General features: G+C 41.0%; 1 protein-coding gene across 1 annotated transcript in view; it reads right to left on the reverse strand.

Annotated features, from left to right (window-relative positions):
- Positions 1-1,983: 1,983 nt before the first annotated feature.
- Positions 1,984-23,220, reverse strand: part of myo15b (myosin XVB) — a 36,358-nt gene continuing 15,121 nt past the window's right edge. Inside the window, exons 24-66 of the mRNA XM_072712787.1 lie at positions 21,770-21,805; positions 21,280-21,351; positions 20,874-20,931; positions 20,365-20,489; positions 20,161-20,256; positions 19,825-20,060; positions 19,567-19,736; positions 19,334-19,406; positions 18,118-18,306; positions 17,464-17,576; positions 17,207-17,277; positions 16,886-16,973; positions 16,757-16,795; positions 16,170-16,244; positions 15,987-16,091; positions 15,604-15,899; positions 15,194-15,272; positions 14,538-14,660; positions 13,970-14,117; positions 13,526-13,616; positions 12,822-13,053; positions 12,412-12,527; positions 12,233-12,292; positions 11,990-12,065; positions 11,669-11,787; positions 11,455-11,573; positions 11,098-11,239; positions 10,809-10,920; positions 9,980-10,280; positions 9,712-9,775; positions 9,544-9,616; positions 9,380-9,456; positions 8,029-8,105; positions 7,812-7,942; positions 5,986-6,080; positions 4,820-4,897; positions 4,620-4,716; positions 4,091-4,239; positions 3,530-3,654; positions 3,152-3,285; positions 2,927-3,060; positions 2,663-2,791; positions 1,984-2,537 (exon numbers count right to left, since the gene is read on the reverse strand). Coding sequence (XP_072568888.1) covers positions 2,406-2,537; positions 2,663-2,791; positions 2,927-3,060; positions 3,152-3,285; positions 3,530-3,654; positions 4,091-4,239; positions 4,620-4,716; positions 4,820-4,897; positions 5,986-6,080; positions 7,812-7,942; positions 8,029-8,105; positions 9,380-9,456; positions 9,544-9,616; positions 9,712-9,775; positions 9,980-10,280; positions 10,809-10,920; positions 11,098-11,239; positions 11,455-11,573; positions 11,669-11,787; positions 11,990-12,065; positions 12,233-12,292; positions 12,412-12,527; positions 12,822-13,053; positions 13,526-13,616; positions 13,970-14,117; positions 14,538-14,660; positions 15,194-15,272; positions 15,604-15,899; positions 15,987-16,091; positions 16,170-16,244; positions 16,757-16,795; positions 16,886-16,973; positions 17,207-17,277; positions 17,464-17,576; positions 18,118-18,306; positions 19,334-19,406; positions 19,567-19,736; positions 19,825-20,060; positions 20,161-20,256; positions 20,365-20,489; positions 20,874-20,931; positions 21,280-21,351; positions 21,770-21,805 — 5,055 coding nt within the window. The 3' untranslated portion in view covers positions 1,984-2,405. The remainder of the gene's footprint in view (positions 2,538-2,662; positions 2,792-2,926; positions 3,061-3,151; positions 3,286-3,529; positions 3,655-4,090; positions 4,240-4,619; positions 4,717-4,819; positions 4,898-5,985; positions 6,081-7,811; positions 7,943-8,028; positions 8,106-9,379; positions 9,457-9,543; positions 9,617-9,711; positions 9,776-9,979; positions 10,281-10,808; positions 10,921-11,097; positions 11,240-11,454; positions 11,574-11,668; positions 11,788-11,989; positions 12,066-12,232; positions 12,293-12,411; positions 12,528-12,821; positions 13,054-13,525; positions 13,617-13,969; positions 14,118-14,537; positions 14,661-15,193; positions 15,273-15,603; positions 15,900-15,986; positions 16,092-16,169; positions 16,245-16,756; positions 16,796-16,885; positions 16,974-17,206; positions 17,278-17,463; positions 17,577-18,117; positions 18,307-19,333; positions 19,407-19,566; positions 19,737-19,824; positions 20,061-20,160; positions 20,257-20,364; positions 20,490-20,873; positions 20,932-21,279; positions 21,352-21,769; positions 21,806-23,220) is intronic.

Consider the following 23,220-nt stretch of genomic DNA (forward strand, 5'->3'; position numbering starts at 1 on the left):
CAACGCCTTACATTAATAATCGTTGTGAAATTAGCGGTTGCCACCACTCACTGATATTCTCCCTCATCATTATATTGCTTTACTTTACTCTAGTGGAAAAGATGTAAACTTGTAAACGTCAGCGACGTTCCCTTGGTTCAATGATTTACTACCTGTTCAAGATTACACCAGCAGGTGGCGATCTCGCTGATCCAAAGGCCCACTTATTGAACGAGACGACAGCCTTGCCTTGACTTACGTTCGCATCTGGGACCTTTGAACGCAAGTCAGTTTGAGCGTATCTCGGTATTGTAGTCGTCCGTCACATATACAGTATAACAAGTTAAGATAGTGGGTCATTTTACGACTGGCTGTCCTGTCCATTCTCCTGCACCTACATGATACACCCGCTTGGACAGCAGCAGTTCTAGACCAGCAGTTTCACAACTGGCATCGTGTGAACCTATGAACTTGCATAATTATGCCCTGTAGATGTGCCATGCCTGGGTGCGTTTCCCAAAAGCATAATAGTTTGCAACTTACGTAGTAGGAAGAATGCAACTGAATGCAATCTAGAGCTTCTGGGAAAGGTGCCCCTGGTTATTTGTATACGTCACCATGTACCATTCAGGAAGGAGTATCGTTACCAATATATGAACCATGTCCCGCATGCAGTATTCAAATTGATCACAATATGAATGTCCATCATCATAATACGATATTTTATCGATATATCGCCCAGCCCTAAAATATATTTATATATTATCGGTCTCACATATCTAGTCAATCAACTTTACAAACGAAAAGTAATAAGTAAAAAAAAAAAAATACACATCCTCAACATATAGATCAAATTCACTACGTCAAACAAACGCACAGTATGAAGACGGTGGGCCAGACCCATAGTTAGCTGTGTCTAAACTGCAAACTGTCACCAAGCAAGAGAAATTAATGAACTGGAATGATTCAGTGCCAGAAAGTGAGCGATGTCATTTTGATCCTTTAATATGTTAATTTAAAAAAACAAATAATTCATTAATGACAAAAGGATAAGACACAGGCAAGCTGCATGTTTGTTCTGTGTTAGAAATTATTATTATTTACCAAAGTTAAAGCAACTAGTAATGCAAGGGATCTGGCACCGTGGCTTAGTTCGTTAAAGTGCCTCACTTACTAGAGTATATTGAAGACCCTGGGTCTGAATCCCAGCAGTGCTTTGGGTCAAACCCCTGGGGCCTATATCACAAAGGAAGATTGACTTTATCTTCAGTCACTTACATTTAGGCCAGACTACCTTAAATCCAACAAGTTATCCGGTTAAGCAAGAAATCCGGCTTTGTGATACAGGACTTACCTTTCGTGGCCGTGGCTCACTGGGTTAGGATGTTGTCCCTGTTAAATTGCCTTTTTTTGTTCTGAGCAAATATACACTTACTATCCAGATAAATAGCCTTAAACATGTCCTTTAACTACATAAGACTTTTGCACAGTAGAGTACTGATCTGGAGCTGATCAGAGGCAATCCTTGAAAACATGGGGGACAGGTAAACCTGTCATAAGATGGTAGTATATGGTCAGTAAACGTTATGCTGTATCATCTTTATTACTATACAGTTTTATTTTGTCCTCACTTTTCACAGAGGGTTTCCAGTTTTATCACCGAGGCATATCAGACAATTTATTTATAAAAATTAATACAATTCATTATTGAGACATTTGATTGATGGTTCATATTTACCAATGTATCTCATAGAGGCCCTTTGGTTCTCAACCTCATGAAATTTTACAATCACAGACACAAAGTCAATAAGTAAAAATATAACTATGTGATAGCATTTCCCTAAAAGAGGACTGTGCCTAAATATCCCCACCATCATTAAAAAAAACCTACCATCTTAAAACTTACTTCTGCAATGCTATGAAGTATACAGTTTAATTTATAAATTGCAGTCATTGAAGTCAATAGACAGAAAAAAGAAAGGAAATAAAACCCACATCTCAAAATACTGTGAAAGGAATCTCATAAAAGTGCTTTTTAATTTTTGCATTTGTTGATTGCAATGTATAAAATTTACACTGTGCAAAGTAGTATTCAATCTCGAAAAGGAATTTTTTTAAAAATTACAGGTTATTAGTAGTTTACTGTGAATTTAAAAGCTGGATATAGAACTTTTAAGCCAAACATTTCCGGTACAAATAAAATACATGAGCTAACTGAAATATTTTGATAAGTGATTATAGAAATATCTCTATAAAAGTCACTACCAATATTGGATGGTTTCCCCTTGTTCATTTATGAACATCAAAGTATGACAGCAGTTGCCTTTGATCAGTGAGCAGCAACTGGGTCTTCAGTACCAGTCATACGTACTATTTACTAGCTGGACTATCCTCACCACTCAGGTGGTATGTGAAGCAGTGGTGCTTTAGCTCACTGAGGACATGGCCGACGGGTGCCGAGATGGTGTCCCAGTAGACGATCTTGACCTAGTGCTGCCGGGCTGTGGTCGCACCAGCTCCTCCATAATGGTTGCAATGGTGTGGCATAACTCTTTGGCCTGCAGGAAATGTCACATGTTGCTGAGATAATGTATCACAACCTTATTTAATTGCATATAGGACAGAGGGAAAGTATCTAGCACTGACTCAAAAATGTGTTGTCATGACAAGTTATCTGCTGTACCTGTTTGAGGTGGATTGTTATTGTTTTTGGGTAGGTGGGGTGACCATAGCTTATTTCCATTTGAGGCAACTTTTCTTTTTTTGATCGGAGGGACTGCACTTCAGTCAGAGGGATCTTGAAAGCAATCTCCTAAAACGGCAACGAGAGTAGCATTTATTGTAAATCTGCAAATACAGCCCCATTTTTATTTGAGTGTCATGGAAGAACGTAGGAGAAACACCCGTGCCAGTATTTCATGCTAGCTGTGCTCTGAGAGTTGAGTACCTGTGTTCTCGGATTCAAAAACAAAACGTCTTCATCATTGACAGCAACAAGGCAAGGGGATGGACACTCATAGTGGCTGACTTTCTGGGCCTGAAAGATATTGCAGCTAAAGAGAGGCAGATTCCTGATGGTTTCTGGAAAAGAGAGAGACGTTAAGGTCATTGAACATGTCAAAACCAAGGCTGGAGGCACGTTGGCTTGTGAACGTTACTCGAGTGCATTTACCAAGGCAGCGTATTTTGGCATCACGGGGGCTTAAATGTTGTGCGCCATCCAGCTGTCTGTTTACTGCAGAATGCAGCTGCTGAAGCTTGGCTTTGCTCCTCTCAGTCTGAGGGAGGTATTCTTTCAACTCATGCCTGCACAGAAAAATACACATTACATACATGCACATTTTCTATATAGTGCATGTAATGTGAGATAATTACATAAACATTCAGTATTTCACAGATTTATAGAAAAATGTCTCTTTTAATTCCTCTCTTTCCAGCCTTGAGCTACAATCAAGGGCTCCGGAAATGATAACTTACTAATTTTTGTTTTCTGTTTATACAACAGTTAATGAAGTCTACCTGGATGAGAGATTAGATATAACAAACTCACTGGGTGGGTTGGGTTTTCAGTCCCAGTGCCAGGTGCTGAAAAACAGCCATATCTGTCATTGCCTGGAGACCAGAGGCACCGCTGACTGGAAGCAAAAGCTTCCCTTCAAGGTAATCAGCAAGGACCTAGCAGGCAGAAGACAACAAGACTCACTGTGCTTAATGACCATGTGCAGGGCAGCATGGATACAATGATAGATTCAGAGGGCAGAGCACTTTATAGGGCACCTTAAATACATAAAATTATAGAATGTCAGGTATAAAACCTAGAAATAATATACAACCATTATCATGAATATCAGCCTACTGAGTACGCCATAATAATGTAGAAATTGAACAAATCTGAATTTAACAAATTCAACAAATTTAATCTACTAATTCCCCTCTAATGGAAGGATTGATTCACAAAATCAGTCAAGTGTAAAACTGTAACTGAGAGTATGTTTGAGGGTGTCCGAGGTCACATTTTGTCAGGGGGCCCAGAATTCCTAGCTCCGCCCCCTTGCCCGTGTGCATTTACACAGGCACCTAAGTGTGGGTACGCTGTACGCCAAAGGGGCACCTGCTGGTAGTGGAACGCGATGTACAGGTCATTCTCGAAGTGCAGCTGCGTCGTCCAGATAATCCGGCGGAATGAGAGGATAATGGAGTCACTGTCCAAAATGAAGTCAAACAAGTACTCATCCGGTTGAATGGGGCGCACGAATTCATCTAAGACACCAAGCAAAAAAATAGGTAGGAGGAAAAGAAAGTTAGAAATTAGAAAATTAGAAAAGAAAAACAAAAGCTTCTGTTGAATCAAAATGACGGTAATAAAGTAGGTGAATTAGGGTGTGAATGTTATAATTATTAATTAAACACTTTTAGTCAAATTGGACATTATTGTAAAGCTTTGTAATTAAATGTGTTAAATTGTGGTGTCCATCTCAAGGTTACAACAACAACACAGTATGTGAATCCTTTTAGAAAATCTTGTCATATCTGGCCCAACCCTTTTCAGGGCCTTAACCAAAATGTGAGTAACCTAGTTGTCATTTGACACCTTCCTTTCTATTGTGACAGACTGCAGTACCGCTGTCATGTACGCTCACCCTTGCTCCGGATAGCTCGGATGGAGAACTCCATGACCTCTGCAGGATTCACCACGCCCATCTCCGTGCACAGCTCCTTCATCACGTCCAGCGCCACCTGCACACGCACAGAGCATGTGCGGAGAAGCCAGAGATGCAGCGTTTGGTTCCACTCGTGAGCGAAATCGCGGCTGAAGGCGGATGAGAGCGGCTGCACTCACACTGAAGCTGCGCATCTTACACGAGAACTCCTCTCCTCCCGGGAGCGAGATGGGGAAGCGCCGCGAGCTTCTGCCTGCCTGCAGGTACAGTTAGGAGTGTAAAAAGATTTTAACAAAGGATGGCAGCAAGTTGTGCTTCTAAATCACTAATGAAACCCAAGTAACTGGAGCTTTGCTGTACTACAGACGATGATGACGCAGAAGCCTGAGTGAATCTGAAGAAGCCCGGAATCATGTTGCTTAGCTCAGATGTTTATTAGTGATGCTCTCAGTTTGAGAAGATCCTAGCAACACTCCTGATTTTTGTTGTTATTATTACTATCACCCCAAAGCCCTAATCAGGATAAGTAGGTAAAATTTATTTGGATTATCATTATTATAGGCCTATTATATTGCTTTTACCCATATTTGTAACTGGATATTTTAGTGAATTAGCTGCTGGTAAGTACCCCACTTAGTGGTACAAGAACAATAGCATTGTAAGGTCAGGGTACAAGTCTGCATCCTCAAATCAAATAAAAATCAAAGATTATTTATAAGATGCAGGACAGTACAGCAGTTACCGCAATTACTGCAGGCAATGAAATGAGGTTCCCTCATTTAATAAGTAAAAAAACAGTAAAATAAAATAGTAAAACATAAATGATGTTTGATAACATTTTATCTGAGGGGGCACAAACAACTTAGTTACTCAGTTACTACTCGAAAACAAATGATGAAATAATGTACTAAATTAGTGCATGAAATACATGATCTGTCATGAATTAATACATTAAGTAAGAGTATACTACTACATTATTCGTGCCGCCTCAAGAAAAGTGTTTCCTAAAGTTAAAAAAATCCCTCTCCTGCTTAGCTATAATCTTCAAGGGAGGTTTTGATCCACAACCTCAGAATTGCTCTGCAGTGCACTAGTCAACTCAACGATCATTCATTTACTAAGCAACACCTTTAATCAGATCCTACACCAAGACATAACTTGCACATTTCCATACACTTAGGTAAAATGTGGGAAAGTAGCTTTAAATAAGTCTATAGTGTTTTTATGTTTCTCTCTTTCAGTCTGTCTCTCTCACTCTAGAGCAGACTTTTGATCCGTACTTTTGTATGTGCGGGTGGTATCTTAGAGTTTGGATTCTTTGTTTGCCCTTGTATGTTTGTCATACCAAGATGGCACCGATCTCCACTTGAGAGGGGACGTGTCTGCGGCCACCGTAGGTCAGGGAGCGTGTCAGATTCTCCTCAGCGGTGCGGGACAGCTCTGAAGGACACGAACACATGGACTGAATGAAGAACTCCTAAATATGTCCTACATACAATAAGAGCAGCTGCAGAGCCAGACACATGGGTGTCAGAGTCTGTAAAGCAGGCGTCTCAAAAGTACCAGCCTGTAAGATGGCTCTATCCAGCCCGCGGTACCTCATTTTTAAACCTAGCCCGCCGATCAATGTAACGTCATTCTGCTAATCAGCGGTGGTAAAATTTCCTGGCACCACGTTCAACCATTTTTACTGGTGTCTGTTTAGGAGATTATAAATGTATATATATGGAGTGGCCGCCGGGGTATTTGAGTTTGCGGCCTTTGCTGTAAGGCAGGGGTCTAAAACTTCAGTCCTGGAGGGCCGGAGCCCTACACAGTTTTTGGTTCACCCTCATTTAACACACCTGATTCAACTCCTTGTGCTAATTACCACACAGCTCTTGAGCTGAATCATTTGTGGTGGAACAAGGAAAGATCTAAGCTACACAGGGCTCCGGCCCCCCAGGACTGGAGTTTGAGACCCCTGCTGTAAGGTTGTCGCATTTTTCAAAAATCAAGTTTGAACTAATTTCAAATGTCACGCAATTCATTGGAATATATTTTAATACCTGTGAACCCCCCCCCCCCCCCCAAAAAAGAAAAAAAAAAAACATGATGAATTATACTTTTCAGTATTTAATTAACAGTTTGTGTAATGTCACACAAACTGGATGGGAAAATATTTTTTTAATAGTTTTGCGTTACTAATGATGACTGTACTGTGTTCATTTAAAGTACGAAACATGGAGTTAATGGACTAATAAGTATAGATATAAACAATACACACATGTCCTGCAAAGTGTGCTTTAAGCAATAAACTGTAGGGTACAATGCACATTATGTAACTTTAATATATGTGTTTTTATATGCCCATTCACCACCAGTGACTGTAAACAAGACAGTTGGGCTATTGAACTTGAAGTGCACACACAAACATTGAAATTTTAATTAAAATTCACCTTTTACCACAGTGTCATAGTTAAGGTTTAAACCTGAACCCACTTCCGGGTATACCTCCTTATATTCTCACTTGATGTTTGTGGGGATATGCAGATATATACTGAAATATATATCCAGAAAGCGGTTTCGAGTTTAAACCTTAACTCCAACACCACGGTAAAGTTAGCTTTATATGCAGTTTTCCGACTGTAATATCTTTCAATGTTTGTAATATATTTCAGTGTTTGTGTGCACTTCACATTCAGTAGCCCAGCTGTCTTGCTTAGTCACTGGCGGTGAGTGGACACAGCAGAATTACTAATAAATACATATTAAAATGCATAATATTGAAGTTACATGCTGTACATTGTCCCCCACCGTTTAATGCTTACAGCACACTTTACAGGAAATGTTTGTATTATTTAGGTTTATCCATACCTTCACGTTGCAGCAAATAGCAAGTGGTCAAGTGTAGTTGGATCACAAAACTATTTCAGAAAATTATTTTCCTGCCTGACCTTGTTGAGGCTCCATAGATGACAAACAACAAACAACAAAATTACAACAAATGGTCTAATGCCTCCCTGACACGTTAACATTCTAATTTGTTAATTATACTTTGAATAGAATTTTTCACATCATGCGCAAACAAATGTTGGAGTATCCGTTAAAAAATGACAGCCCTAGCGTATGCATTCATATACTGTACTTCTGCAGGCCAGGTTGGTGGGTCTATGTCAAAGTGGTCCCTACCCTGATAGGGGTGTGCAGTGTCTTGGGCGCAGTCCTTCAGATGTCGGACAATATAGGGCCTCAGGGTGCTCGAGCATGGGAAGAAACCTGTCACCAGATTCATCAGACGCCAGCCAAGGGTACAGCTCTCCCTGCATGGAGACACGAGAGGCATTACAGGGCTTCTGGGAGAGGTGTCGCACAAACATACTCATACTTCTGTTGAACCGCAACTCACTTGCGTGGGTTTTGGGTCGTCTGCTTTATCACCTGGCAGTAGATCTCATCCCTCAGGAACTCCTTCTCCTTCCCCAGCTGTAGTAGGAAGATACAAGTTAATCCCAATCAGCCACAAATCCTTGGAATTGCATACTGTATGCAGTCAGAAAGATTCAGAAAGCGTGAGTCAGGAAGCGTGAGTCTGCGTGAGAGTTTGTCACCCTGACTCTATGATGTTCACACAACAATGACATCACTTGACACATTTCTCAGAACATATCCCGGTCATTAAGCAAGCCATATGGAAAAGTTATTTTTTAAAATAACACATTTTTTACCCCAATCATATAGACTTTTTATATGACACTCAAAATAAATATCCATCCATGCATTTTCTGTAACCACTTGTCCTATTCAGGGTCACAGGGCAAAATTCATATTAACTTAATGGGGCATTAGACATATATGTCCTTTTTTTATGTAAAACAGGGGTAGGGAACCTGATCCATGGAGGACCGGTGCGGGTTTTTGGGATGGCCTCTCAATCAGCCAATAACAGTGGGTCTACAGGATTGGAGTTGAGAACCACTGTTTTATTATTGGCTGATTCAGAGGTCATCTCAAAAACCCGCACTGGCCCTCCATGGAACAGGTTCCCCACCCCTGATGTAAAACTTATTAAATAAATCTACTGTCAAACATATAAGTTCTACATTCATGTACAGTCCATATTAAATGTATGTATCATTAGTTGTATATGCCCTTTATGCATGTAAAATATATATTAAATGAATGTTTTGTCAGTATTACTTTTTATGCATAGTTCCTTGAATGAACTCAACTGAATCATGGACAGTGGTTCCACACAACTAGTATTTTGAAAAGGACACTTTCTTTTTCAGTTTATGCATTCACATTGAGTTCTGAGAACAGAACATAGCTGAGTTCATCTCACTGAATTTTCTCATGTCTAATTAAACCAGCTGAATCTGGAGAGATAATATGTGTCTTTCATTCCAGTAATATAAAAACAATATAAAACTTTATTAAGAAATAATAAGCCATAAACAAATATTTCCTACTAAAGCCATATGTAATCACATATGGTAAAATGTAAAGTTCTTGGAAATGTTTTATATATTTCCTATAGACTTTTCTGTTGAGTGTGTTACATGTCAAGTATGTTTTTTGGTATGAATGTGGCCATTATCATATAAGATAAAACACTGACTTGTAGTGAACATATAAAAAACATCATTCATTGTCATAAATGAAATAAAAATGCTTGATAGCCTTATATGAACCAAGCTGTTTATTTATTTTTTTAATATGGAGATGTGTGACTGTATGCAGTATGTAAGGAGGCCAACCTGCAAGATGCTGTTTAAACAATCTCCCTCCGTCTGGTGCTTCATCAAAGGCTGGTCCCCCATAAATCGCATCACGCCTGGGAGTGAGGGAACCAAATGAAAAGTGAATGATATGGGTAGAAGGAATATGTAAGCAGGTTTCTGTAAGGGGCAGAGAAACTCACTCATGAAGCACTGTGCTGCAAGCTCGTTCAGCTCATTGTCTGAGTAGAAGATCAGGGATTCCTGAATGGGAACCTGACCATGAGAAATATTGTTACCACAATGGTCTTACTTGGATTTATTTTATTCCTGTTAATCTTTTTCTTTGGTTTAAGTGGAACAAATCCAACCTTTGTGTGCTGAACCATCTCTGCACAGCTTCTTCCCTCTGCAGCTAAACCTTTCCAGCCCAATCTGTGAGAAGCATGGGGAAATAAGAGAGAAGAGGAGTTAGAAAATACTGACACTATGTCATTATTTCATGAACTGGGAGCTAGTTTTTGGGCTTTTCGTTTATTCTCTGATAGGGTTTTTTAGTAGAGTTGGCATGGTAGATTCCATTTAAAACATTTAAAATGAAGCCTAAATTGATCAATGAGAGCTGACCACGCCCCTCACCCCGTCGCAGCCTCCCTGAAGTACTTTGTTGCAAACTCCATGAGGAAGAACTCCTGGCCGTCGCCATCGGAGACCGGCGGCGAGCCCTCATGCCTGTGCTCGCCCATCACGGGGGTGTCTGGAGGTGAGGACCTCGTCGACTGTTTCTGTGGCGGGTCCGAGGGAGGCTTCACTCGCAAGCTCTTTCGGAGCTCGTCACGCCGTTCGATCTGGGTGCAGTGATAGTCTGGGGGGGCCGCAGGCTGGGTCAGCTTGGCGGGGAAAAGACCACAGCGCCCACCGATGGAGCCAAACTTCCAACCTGATCAAAAGAAAAAAACATGAAAGTTAAAAGTAAAAAAAAATGAAATGGTAACATTTTATATGAATGCCATGTCTATAAGAATCTATGAACACATTCAGAATACATTATAATGCACCCATAAAGCATTATAAATATGCTTATAAATATTTATAAAAGGGCATAGCACATCATAGCCATGTTTATTATGCATTATGAATGCTTTATGAAGCTCTCATTGACAATGCACTATAATGCAGTACAAAGCATCCTTAATGCTCATAACAACCATTATAATGCATTACTTATTAAGTATTATAATCATCACTATGTGCCTTATGACTGTCAATAGAAGATGCTGTAATGCTTTATTAATTCCTATACCCACCATTATAATACATTATAGACGAGAGCTTTAAGTCACCAATAAAACTTCTCAAAGCTAGGTTTAAAAGGATGTATTTTTGGGTTATGTTGAGTTAAGCTGCATACTGTGCTTTATGGGATCAAGTGGGCTTTTTTGCAGTATTATCCAGGGCATTGCTGTACCTGCTTGTGTCTCTTCCATGGGGAGTAGCTTAATGATGTCCCCCTTCTGGAAGCTTAGCAGGCTCTTATCATCGGTCACGTAGCTCTTTAGGGCCACCACATGGGCTGAGTCCTGAAACGTCACCAGCAAAGGGACAATGGGTTCCATGTACTATTCATTCGATTTCCTTGGTTGTCAGGGTGAGCATAATGGCAAGAGGAAGAAGAAAATGAGCTGAGACTAGATGAAGCCGGCCGAGGGGGAACAGCGCAGGCAAAAAAAAAATCGAGATGTTCCTCAGGGATTTACCTTGAGAAGCTCAGTAATGAAGAACCGAACCATAGCAACAATTTGTGGGGTCCGAGGGGAATGTAGCTCTAGCTGCTCGCTTTTCAGCAGGAACTCCATGACGTGTGGCCCTCTCTGCTCCACAGACAGCACCTCTGCGTAGCTGTACCCATGCCAGCAGGAAAACACATACATTCATATCTCCTGACACTGAATGATAAGAGGATCTGACATAGTACATACTCAAATGAGTAACGTGGTTGTCCCTTAAGAGGCCAAGAAGGTAGTCTGCCTTTGTGTGTGATTTTTAATCAGGGGTAACTGTTTTAATTGTAAAGGATTACTGAAGTAGAAGAGGTAGGAAAAGATGCAGCCTACCTGTAGCTACGGAGCACCTTGAGGTGTTTTGGGTTGATGCCTGACGCCCTGGCAACTCGCAGCAAGCGAATCCCACGGTGCGACACCCCCAGTGCCTCTGTGTCTCCAGAATTCCCACCCTGACAGAAGAGACAGTAATGAGAACAGAGGGAGGCATGCCTTCAGAAGGCGAACCGTGTGTGGGTGCATGTGAGAAGCTTCCTGGGCAACTGACTGTCACGGGGAAGAGGCGTGAGAAGTAATTGGTCCAGTTGTCACGGGCTGCCATTATGATCCTCTTCTTTACAGTGTCATCCTGCACTGCGCGGATACTGGTGCCTATGTGAAATCCAGCTGGAGAAGATGTCGATGTGTCCATGTGAATATGACAATGAGTGGAACGTCATATGCAGTTAGCGCTTTGCAAAAGAAGACTCATTTGACCGTCAGTCTGAACTAGAGACATATAAAACGATGATTTGAAGGCACATCTATATTCACATACAGAATCACTATTTCTGTATTACTTTCTTATTGTAGTTGAATTATTCCATACCCAGCAGGTCCTTCATCTTCCGCCGTTCCTCTCTGGAGATACGTATGCAGGAGTCTGAGTAGGTGTCCCTCATGATCTGGAGGCAAAGCACATCATAAATCTCAACGGATGTCTAGAATTCCAAAATCAGAGGTAACTGAAACGTTAGGCAGGGAACTACAAACAGACCCAGGAGAATGATCAGCAGGACATGATACAGTCCTGTCAGGTTTAAATCAGTAATTTGTGCAAATTCTTACTAACTTGCTCGCACAGAAGGTTAAGGACATAAGGATGGTTAAACTTCTCCCGGGGGTAGAACACCTGAAACATACGGGGGAAATGGTGCAAGTACATTGAGAGCCATTCATGGTTAATTCTCCTTAATTCTATTCATTTGAAATACACTGCAGCTACTTTTTTCATCGAGCTGTAGTACCTACCTCTTTTCGCAGGAAGAATTTACCAGGCATGTTAGAGTATGAGAAGTAAACACTGGCTGAGAATTTGTCTAGCTGTGACACAATGGTCTCCTCACTGGTGAGTCTTTTACGTTCACCTGCAGAAACAAACACAATGAGTATGACATTCGGCTTGGAAAGGGTTCCTAACAGTGCTGACATATTTACAGGTTGCTTGATGTGAGTGTGGGTACAAACAGTCGTAGCTGCTTGGATGGGGGCTGTTGATCTCCTTGTTAAAACAGAACATAGAGGTCAAGATGAGCTGGACAGGAACACAGAGCCTAAAGACTAGGTAGGAATTTTATGATGGTTGTTAGTCTGATTTTTGTGCATGTACTGTATGTGCTTCATTGGTGTATCAGGAGAAAAACTGCAGCCTTGATACTCACTGATTACTGGAGCCATCATTGGTGGAGGGTCTGGGATGAAGGCAGGGAGGGGCTCAGGAGGTGGAGGGGGGAGATTTGGTGGAGGGGGTGGGTTTTTGAAGCGGGTAGAGCCGAAAAGGTCAGCTAAGGACTGCTGCTTTTGCCTCATTTCTTTTGAGATGGACCTCTGAGAGTTTGGAGGAGGGGACACTGATGTTTGGTTCTGAAGCGCTGGAAGAGGAACTTGTTCTTTCTGGCGAAGAGTACAAAGAGAGCACAGGTATCGGTATACAGTAGCAGCTAAAATGCAGCACTTTGGATGAGGTTGCTGGTTAAAATCACACGAAGGGGGGAACGGTATTTTCCTTGTGATACTGAATTTGAATCACTTCAAAAAATGCCTACTTATAAGCACTACAATAATGTATAATATATATATTATTATTTTGTGTTGATAATATTTAATATTTACTATATACTGTATATAATATATATATATATATTGTATAACTGAAGAAAGATGATAATTTTGGGAAGGTGTGCTATGTTATAATACTTTAAAAAGTAATACGGATATTTATTGTGTGAATCAACAAAATGATTTGTTTATGAAAAATGGCTTATCTACAATCTTTTAAGACTCTTAGACTCTGGTACTTGTGTACTATTGGATGTACGGTTAACTGGTGCTAGACCCAAATGCTACGACAAAGTGAAGTTCTCACCTTGGAAGGCACAGCTGGTGCATTTGCCTTTAGAATTGCCAGTGCCTCTTCTTTAGGGTCATTTTTCTTCACAAAAGATTTTGCAGGAATCCTTAAAAATCAACAAAATCAATGACATCACTAGATTTGGGTTCACTGGTTTATATTGTATCGCTGTCGTTTATGGCTAGACATCATTTAGCCATAATTTCCAGCTGCACCATATCTTCAAGTCTTCTGACTTAATGAATGATGAACAATTCTGCTTAATTAAATGCTATTGCCCCTTAAAATGAAGAAGTTTCACTGTGCTTTCATGAAGCTTGTATCTGTCACAATTATTAGAATTTCCACTGATAGTCAGTTAGTAAATCCAATAAATTAACATAATTTAAACCCACTCTGTATCAGCTGCACAGAGCCAAGAAACAATTATATTATATATAATTATATTTAAAAACTGACCTCACAGGTTTGAATGGTACAGCCTCAGGAAGAGGGCGGCTCTGATACAGTTTGACAATTTCTCGTATGTGGCTGCTAGGTTGTGGTTTAGGAGAGGTGGGAGAGGGGGGGTCATCTTTCACTGGTTTTGGTTCAGGAGGTGGCTTTGCTGGGGGGGGAAAAGTTTTATCTACCTTAGATGGAATTATATCCAAAACAGTAATCTGTAAAAACAGTAAACTATCTTTTTAATTAGCTGTAAAAAGACACTTTGTAAATATAACCAGTAGTACAAGTCATCCATCCATCCATCCATCCATCCATCTTACATAACCACTTACCCAGCATGCTACAGGGTCATGGCAATTAGATGAAGCTCTTATCAAAAGAGCTTTAGGTAATTTATCTCGTTATGCATTTTTATATCTGAACATTTAAGGCAAAGTCCTTTTTCATTCCTCATCTGCTAATCCAGTTTGATCTTAAAACGTGCTTACAACATTATTTTTAAAGGTCTTAATTTATTCAGTCAGTTATTTAAATGTTTAATGGCCAAAGCAGGGTTGCCATTCCTGAGTGAGAGTCTGACCTTTGGGTGTCCTTGAAGATGGAGGCTTGGGCTCTTCCGGCATGCTTGTCCTTTCCACCGTCTGAAGGGGGGATGGCCGTGGTTTCGGAGGCTTTGGTGGAGGATTCACTTTTTGTGATCCTTCTGAGACAAAGGGGAGGAATTAAAAGCAAGGGAAAACACAATAATAATCACAAGTTCAATAAAAATAAAGGGCATGACCACAGTATCATTTGATTGTGAATATGAATAAATATTACATGCTATTAGTAAGTGTGGCTATGTAAAAAACATTAAAAATAAATAATGCATTTTATCTTGCCTTGTTTCCTATTAAAGTGCTGGACTTGTGGTTAATAACATACTTTCTATGGTGTCTTCTTTAGGTCAGAGTAAAGTACTGTGTGTTCCTGGCTATAAATAATACAAATGGTACAACTCATGTGTGTGATTCACCAGCAATTACAAATACATACAAAATAATCCGTATCATCACATTAAATTGTGCTATGCCTGAAACTGATTTGATCGTGTGACCTTTGTCCAACTAAACAATTTAACCTCAACAAATAGACTGCTGCTCCCAGCTCCATTTTAAGCTCCACAAGCTTAAATGGTCAAACATATTGAAGGTTACCAGGAGTAAGACAGCCATGGCCTTGTTTCATTCTCCTTACCAATCTTCTGGAAAAAGTCTCTCTTCTCTTTAAAGGATTCTAGCTCATCAGTCGTAGAAGTGTCTACAATCTCCTCTGGCTGTCAATACACATATAAAATTGACTGTAGAAATATTTGCATTCAAACAGCCTTAAAAAAAAGTGATACATGAGCCATGACAATAGTGGTCTGACTTAGCTTAGCATATGAAGGCTGATCTATACTTCCGTAGCCTGTGCCATAGCCTGTGCCGTAACCTGTGCTGTAGCCTGTGCTGTAGCCTGTGCCATAGCCTGTGCTGTAGGCTGGCACCCATCCCCCCAGAAATTTAACTACAAATGTCATGCTAGGGTGTTGGGTACACAGCTACCGATGGCGTAGATTCTATGGAAAAGTTTAACTCAGCCTTAAGGGTTTGTAAGGGGTGTACCTCTGGGGTACTGTGCCTAGGCTGAGACTCTGGGGTCTCCTGGTAGGGAGCAGTCTTGGGAGATGGTTGAGGGGAAGGTACAGGTGCTGCTCTTGGCACTATCTGTCGCGGTGGCTGCTCCAAACGCTGCTGCCGCTCCCTCTGTAGCTGCTCCTGCTGCCGCTCCCTCTGTAGCTGCTCCTGCTGCTGCTGCCGCTCCCTCTGTAGCTGCTCCTGCTGCTGCTGCCGCTCCCTCTGTAGCTGCTCCTGCTGCTGCTGCTGTGAAAGGCTTATGGCCTGCAGAGTCATCTGTTGAGCCTGTAACAAAAATATAGATATATTCTATATATATACTCGGATGTCTCTGTCTACACAAAATCTCGATGTTTCGATAAAAACACTTCCCATGACAAAAGCCTGCTGGCTGATGAAGGCCTGTTGCTGTGCTGCCATCTGCTGGGGATCCATTACTGGTGCAGGCTGGGGCATGGCAGGTTGCATCATCATACCTTTTCATTAAGAAATGAATGTATTCAGTGAAAGGCAGTACTACTATCATTTTAGGCCGGCGTGGTCCAGCTCCTTACCAGGCATGCTGGGAAACACTGGGGCTGCTGCCGGCATGGCAGGCACAGCTGGATAGCTGGGCACTGCGGGCATCCCTGCGGAAAAGACATGAGGATGTCAGCGTACTTAAGGGCAAAACTCATTATGCCAGGGGGTCAGATCAGCAGATGACTGGAAGAACAAATAGGACTTGGGGTTTATAAGATTTGCTAGAGACATTCTGACAAATATTTAAATATTAAAACAACGATTGACCTTAACTAAGGGAACATATGTAAACAGATACAAGCTATCTAATATGATAATGATTAATATTCTTGTCTGTGTCAGTTGTTGATGCTGTAAAAGCATTACTGCACTGGAAGTTTATATTACTCTGCACAGGAGGATCGGTGAAGTGTATAATATGTGCCGAGGTGGAAAGTTCAGGTCCAGAAAGTACAAATCCAGACCAACGTTTTATTTCAACCAACCAGTTGAGTACTCTGTGACTGTGACCCTTTATGCTTAACTGGTCAGTTGAAACAAAACTTTGGTCTGGATCTGTAGTTTTCGGACCAGAACTTTTATGTGGAACATGAACACCAGTCAGCAGGTTCTGTCTTACCCATGGAATAACCTGCCATTGGCATTGTCATTGGAACACCTGCAAGAATGGGGGAACCTTATTTTCATATTTATATAACAAGGAACACCTAGATCTCCACAGAAGGTATCAGTGACACGATCTGCATACCCGTGGTAGGATATATTCCAGGATGCATGGGGCCAATACCACCCCCTCCCCTCAAACGTCGGTTCAGCATAGCCATTCTCTCCGCGTCCTTAAAGCACAGACATCAATGCGTTAAAACCATAAACACTGCCTCAAAAAAGGAGATTGAACAGATGGAGAGACCAAAGATACCTGCATGCAGTACGTCACAGAAAGCTCATTGTTTATTACTGAAAAGCATAAGCAAGTCAAAGCATTTACACCGAGCTATTTTATAGTACTTATTGTTTATAGTACTTATTGTTTATAGTACTTATTGTTTATAGTACTTATTGGACTGACAGGCACAGCTTGGTCCCACACAGGGTCAAAAAGGTCATCCACAAAAGTGTCAAACTGCCGACCTCTGGAACCTGAAGAACAGAGCATAAACATGGCTATTGGCACTTTCAGTCTTTTCGACATGGTCTTCAATTTAGAAATATCATAACATATACTTAGAATATGATGTAATTAAGAAGATATATAGTATATATAGCTCAGAGCTTTATGTTCGATATGTGCCCAGTACTCCACACCTGCTATGTCTCATCCCTCACCTTCCACAGAAGGGTAATCACTACTGCTCCAGGAAGCCTCAGAGACTGGCAGTCCTGGGGCCGGCATCGATGGAGCAGGAGGAATGAACTCATCATCATGTAGGTTCATCATCCTAAAGGAGGGTGAAAATAAACTGCATCATTTCACAATACTTTCAATGAACAGGACAAGACGTGACAGTTTTAATATATATATATATATATATAACAAACAAAATCATATTCATAAGCAATACATAACAAATTCAAAAAGCACTGTATTGCTTTGTCATGTATGCATGTATGACATGCCATAACCATTATGCACCTTCATAATGCATTCATATGTTGTACGGTAATTTAGATTAAAGCTTCACAAAGCATTTATAATATCTTTAATGAGCAATATTGGTCAAGTTCAATTGCATTCCTTTCAAAACAAATGCAGTGAGCAATCTCACTGATGGCATATAGCCTCTATGTTACAGTATACATACATTCTGCTTATTAATGTTCTATGAATGCATTATAAATCATTATGAAGGTGCACTTAATGCACATATTTACCAAATAATACACTGATATGAACACAGCCCTTTAGAATACACATGGCCCAGCAGCGATTGCTGTTTTTCCTGTCGTGGTGCTTTGTATCTCCAGTGGCTTGGCACTCACATGTTCCTCTGGGAGCTGAAGAGGTATTCATTGGCTGGTGGAGGTGGTGGTGGCAGTAGCTCAGCCTGTGGGACATCAGCCTCCCCCTCCGCCAGAAGGTCCATGACAAAGTCACTGCCAGCCAGGTCTGTCCAACGATCCCCAGCCAGGAGCGAAACGGACCATCCGCGCGGAGCTTCTGGCAAACCCCTGTAAAACAGCCCATCAGCCAATATACCCAAGCATGATCCTTAACCCTGCAGGTACGGAGGTAGCCATATATTTATCTTCATTTATTTGTCTATTTGCTTATCAGTTAAAATCAGTTGAAATCTTCTCCTATCCAAACTTCTTACCCTATATAGAGATGCATTACATCGGATAATATATTAAAAAATTAAATATAATAAGATGTAATAATGGGGAATGTATAGATTAAACCCATTTGTAGAATTAGCTCCTCTGTATAAAGTAACATATTAAATACTATGAGTGGGTGACATGGTGACTCAGGGTGTGTCTGAAATCACATACTTACGCAGTAGTACATACTGTAATGTAGTACATACTCTGTGTACGCATGGGAACAGTATGAATGTCCTCGGACATACTGTAGGCACCATCTCACACATTACCTGACCTGGGTGTGTACCAGTGAAGGATCTTGACCCCCAAGCATGTTAAAAACTGCTAAAAACTACAACAGAGTCGGATCAACTTACGTAACTGGTTATTGTTTTACACTTAAAGTTGTACAGAGACAGCACTTCTACCATCTTGACAAAAATTTCTGAGAACATTCTTCATCTCTGGTTGCAGCTCCAGTGGCCTTTTAGGAAACCATAGCATCCAATGTTTGCACGCTTTCTCAGAATGTAGTATGTCATTCGGGTACCGTTCACCTACTGTCTCATCCATACTAAAGTTTTGGACACTGCTCACTTCACATACTATATTTCACCTACTACATAGCAAATAAGTATGCCATTTCGGACGCGCCTGATAGACTACAGGCCGCCTGCAAACCTGACCAGCTGTTAGATGGGCAGATGGATAAATCCTCTTCATGACTCTAATGCCATCCATTTTGTTTGCTTTACAAACATATTTAGCTTCACATGCAAATAAACCATCCATTCTTCCCCTATTAACAATTCTAATTTCATGTTTTGGATAGCAACATTTGCAATTTCCTGATAGTGTTTTTAATATGAAGCTGATCATATGCAAACTATACCTGAATCTGAGCACCCATAAGGCCAGCTGCTCCCCTGTAGTCCAGGATTCCACCTCTGCTGTTAGTGTTTCCTCTGTCACAAAAAAAAAAACAGCTGAACTACAATGCTTGAATAAAAATGTATGAAAAGGCCAAGCTGGAATCCCATTTATCTTTTCATGCAAATAACTACACATATTTTCCAGGCAGATAACTATAGCTATTTAGGTATTGCTATATGTGATGCCACATACCATTGAAGGTGTCGACATCCAGAACCATTTTTCCTGTCCTCTGATTGGCTGTCCACTCCAGCTGTGTAGCAGGATAGACTCTGCAGGCTGGGGCTGGTTGTGGCCGGGAAGTAAGCAGCTTATGTTGGCATAGCGATCGGTATTTTCCTGGCCCATGGTCTGACACGTACCTGAATGGAATAAGTAGCACCAAGGCAAGAAGCTAAGGGCACTGCAACATTTTCATCAAGGAAAATATGTCAAAAATAGTCAGCATACTTCAGCAGGGGCTTATCCAAGGATGGAGAGGGGGTGAATGTACTCAGGCAGCAGGCCATCAGCAGCCAGCCCCGCAAGGCTGTCTCCCCGCCCTCTACGCCCCAAGTGTGAAAAACCAGTTGGGACAGGATCTCATCCCTCAGAGAAGGTTTTGCCAGCCCCTTCTCAATTATGTAGTTCCCCAGCATCTGCTCTTGCCATCCCCCAAGTTCAGAGTCCCCAGAAAAGCGCAGAATCTGAGCAAAAAAGAAAATCAAAGCAGTTTTACATACACCAGGTCTGACTTGGACATTGTTGCTGTGCCCTCTGTTGTATGGTCAATGGAGACATGCTCACCAATTTATTAATCTCTAGGGCCGTGCTGGCATCTTCAGGGCTCAGGGAAGTCAGAGGCCACTGAAGAGGGTAACCTTCGGCCTGGCACCATCCATCCTGAGCCAGGAGCATAAGAAGGTTTGTTTTATTTTCAAACGTTTTTTTTCTGTATTTCTATACAGAACACAGATGTGACTCTAACATGAACAGCTTGTGCAGTCTTACCTTCAGCTCAGTGTTGGCATATCGGGAGAAGGGAAAGCTGTTAATATCTTGGGGCAGTGCGAGGTTGTGCTCCGCTTTGACCTGTGGAGGGGCCACCTCCGTGACCCCAGAGCCAGGACGTCGCCCTATGGTTTGAAAAACGCCGCCAGCCACTTTATCTAATTTTTATACCTGTTTTCCCATTACAGTGCTTTTGCAAGTCTATCCCAAGAAACACAGAGCACAAGGCAACTCTGGGTGGAAACCAGCCAATTTCAAGGCATGTGCTCATATACACACTAAAGGCAATTTAAAGATACGAATTCAGCTATTTGCATGTTTTTTGACTGCTGGGGGAAACCCAGGAAGTAAAGGCACCGGCCTGGAGGCATGAGGCAGCGGTGCTATCCACTGGGCCACCAAGCTGCCTGCCTACAGGACCAGAACGGACTGATTAAAGTCCACCTCAATAAATCTCTCACCGGTCCAGCCTATATCATCCCATGCCGCAATATCACAGGTGAACTCACCAGTCGCTCCACGCAGTCTGGCAGAGAGCTCCACTGGGATCTCTAACATTCCCACATCCTTAAACCAAAAACAAGCCAGTTAAGACGGGGCTAGGCTAAGGCATAAAGCAGAAAACTGGGGTGTTTTGGCGGGACAGGACGGAGAGGCTGCATATGGACAATATAAGCAGAGTTGGGTAATTAAGATCCAGAGAGTAAAAGTCCAGACCAAGATTTTGTTTCAACCAACAGATTGAGCATAAAGAGTCACAGTCACAGAGTACTCAAATGGTTGGTTGAAATAAAACCCCGGTCTGGACTTTTACTTTCAGGACCTGAATTACCCAACTCTGAATATAAGCATGAAACACGCAGTGGTTGGGATACATACAAATGAAGTAATAAGACTGGGTGCATGTTGACTCACCATTCCAGCAGAATCAGACTGGGTTTTCCCCGTCACTGTGTTATCACTCAATAGGTTCTTCTTTCTGCGTCCCTGATAAAAAATATACACCTTGTCACATGCCCACACAAGCGTAAAACTGCCTTGTTTTGGAGAAAAAGGATAATCTGTTATTTTACTAAGGCATCTGGTATTTGTGCTGCACCCTTAAGGTTGACACAGGAACATGGAAGCATAACATAAAAGGGCTTGTATTGAAACAGATGGACAATACAAAGAAATACAAACAGAATAAGATAGAAATTAATAATATATGAATTTCAGGGTTTAGAAATGAGAAATTCATGGTTTTCTTGCAGAAACGAGACGTCTTTCATAACATGTAAGTCTTTTAAGTATAATTTTAAGTACAGCTGCCTGAAACTTTTTAAAAGAAAATGCCGACATACAGAATATATAAGAAAAACAAAGCAATAACATCCATTATCATCCATTACGAGCATTGTCTCACCTGTGTATGTACCCTACCAGAGCTGGGTATAGACTTCTATATTTCTGACATCTACATTGTGACTCAGCTGTCTTCCGTTCTTTTTGGGGCTAATCTCAATGTTTCTCTTACCCCATTATTGCCTTCGTTTCATCCAAGGATGAAAAGCAAACAGCTAAATCCAAAGGATCTTTCTATAGTTCTATTCTAGGCACCACTTTCTTTTATAAGGCAGGGACAATAAAATGTTCTTTTGCTCCACCTCAGACGGCAAAAACCCAATCAGAGGGCAGAAATCAGGCTGTGACATCACGTTTTATTGCAGACTGGGTTCGTTGCCTGATGCCAGTACAGGTGGCGTGCATGAGGGGACACCAAGTTCCGCATTATAAGATTATGACCCTTTTCAATGTACTCAGATTTCCCATAATCAGTACTATATTGTGACAGTGGTTACAGAGGCAGTGGCTGTACAGGTGTTTTATGTAACAGCATGGTGCTAGCTGATTATCATGGGTGGCTGCCCCTGGACAGAACCAAGGGGACAGTATGCAAAAACACCACATTTGGCCTGATAGCAATGTTTTCTATGTTTTATATTTTAAATTGGTTTTTAAAATTGTATTCTTTATTGTTTCTGTTGTACAGCAGCTAGAACACCTATCAACTTGCTAGTTATACATCATACTGTAACTGTTGATGAAAAGCAGAGAATTATAATGTACAGTTATAAATAAAATAGTCAATTAATTTTAAATCCACATCCACTTCCTTCTTAAAATATCTGTGTGTTATTTCAATATTCTGTTGTGGTTAGATAGCAGTGTTTCCCTATAGTAACAATGAAAATACAGGTATTTAACATACTATTAAAATATCACATGTTGAATATGTAACTAACATTTTACATGTACTTAACTTAAATGGTTTGTGTGTAAAGGTTTAGTACAACAAATAAGTAAGTAGGACACGCCTATCATACCTGCCGAAGGAACTTTTACCAAACCTAATTATGTTATAATTACGCCATAAGCACAATATGGAAATAGAAAAACCTTTCTGATATTTTCAGTATTCCCTTTTATGCAATGGTTACATGCATTACAGCGCTTCAATTTCATTTTTGCAAATAAGCGCTCATCCTGCTCCTTTAAATAGGCCAGAGTCCAAACCTTACCAACAAATGACTGGCAAAGAAAGACACAACAATGCAAAACAGACACTCAGGCAATGTAAAAGGAAATGTTTTTCAAGTGAACTCTTTGACCAGGACAAAAACCTGAACTGACATTTACTACCAGATAATACAGAGACCAGAGCCTGGAATTCATGTGTAATTCAAACCCACAGCTGACCGCACCCTCTTGTCTTCTAGCCTGTGATTTCTCACCATCTCTCATGCATACATATCAGATTATGGAAAAAGAAGACCTACCTGTCAAAATACAATATAGAAATCCTGCTGTCCTGCT

The sequence above is a fragment of the Paramormyrops kingsleyae genome, chromosome 5 (assembly GCF_048594095.1).
Source record: "Paramormyrops kingsleyae isolate MSU_618 chromosome 5, PKINGS_0.4, whole genome shotgun sequence".
Lineage (NCBI taxonomy): Eukaryota > Metazoa > Chordata > Actinopteri > Osteoglossiformes > Mormyridae > Paramormyrops > Paramormyrops kingsleyae.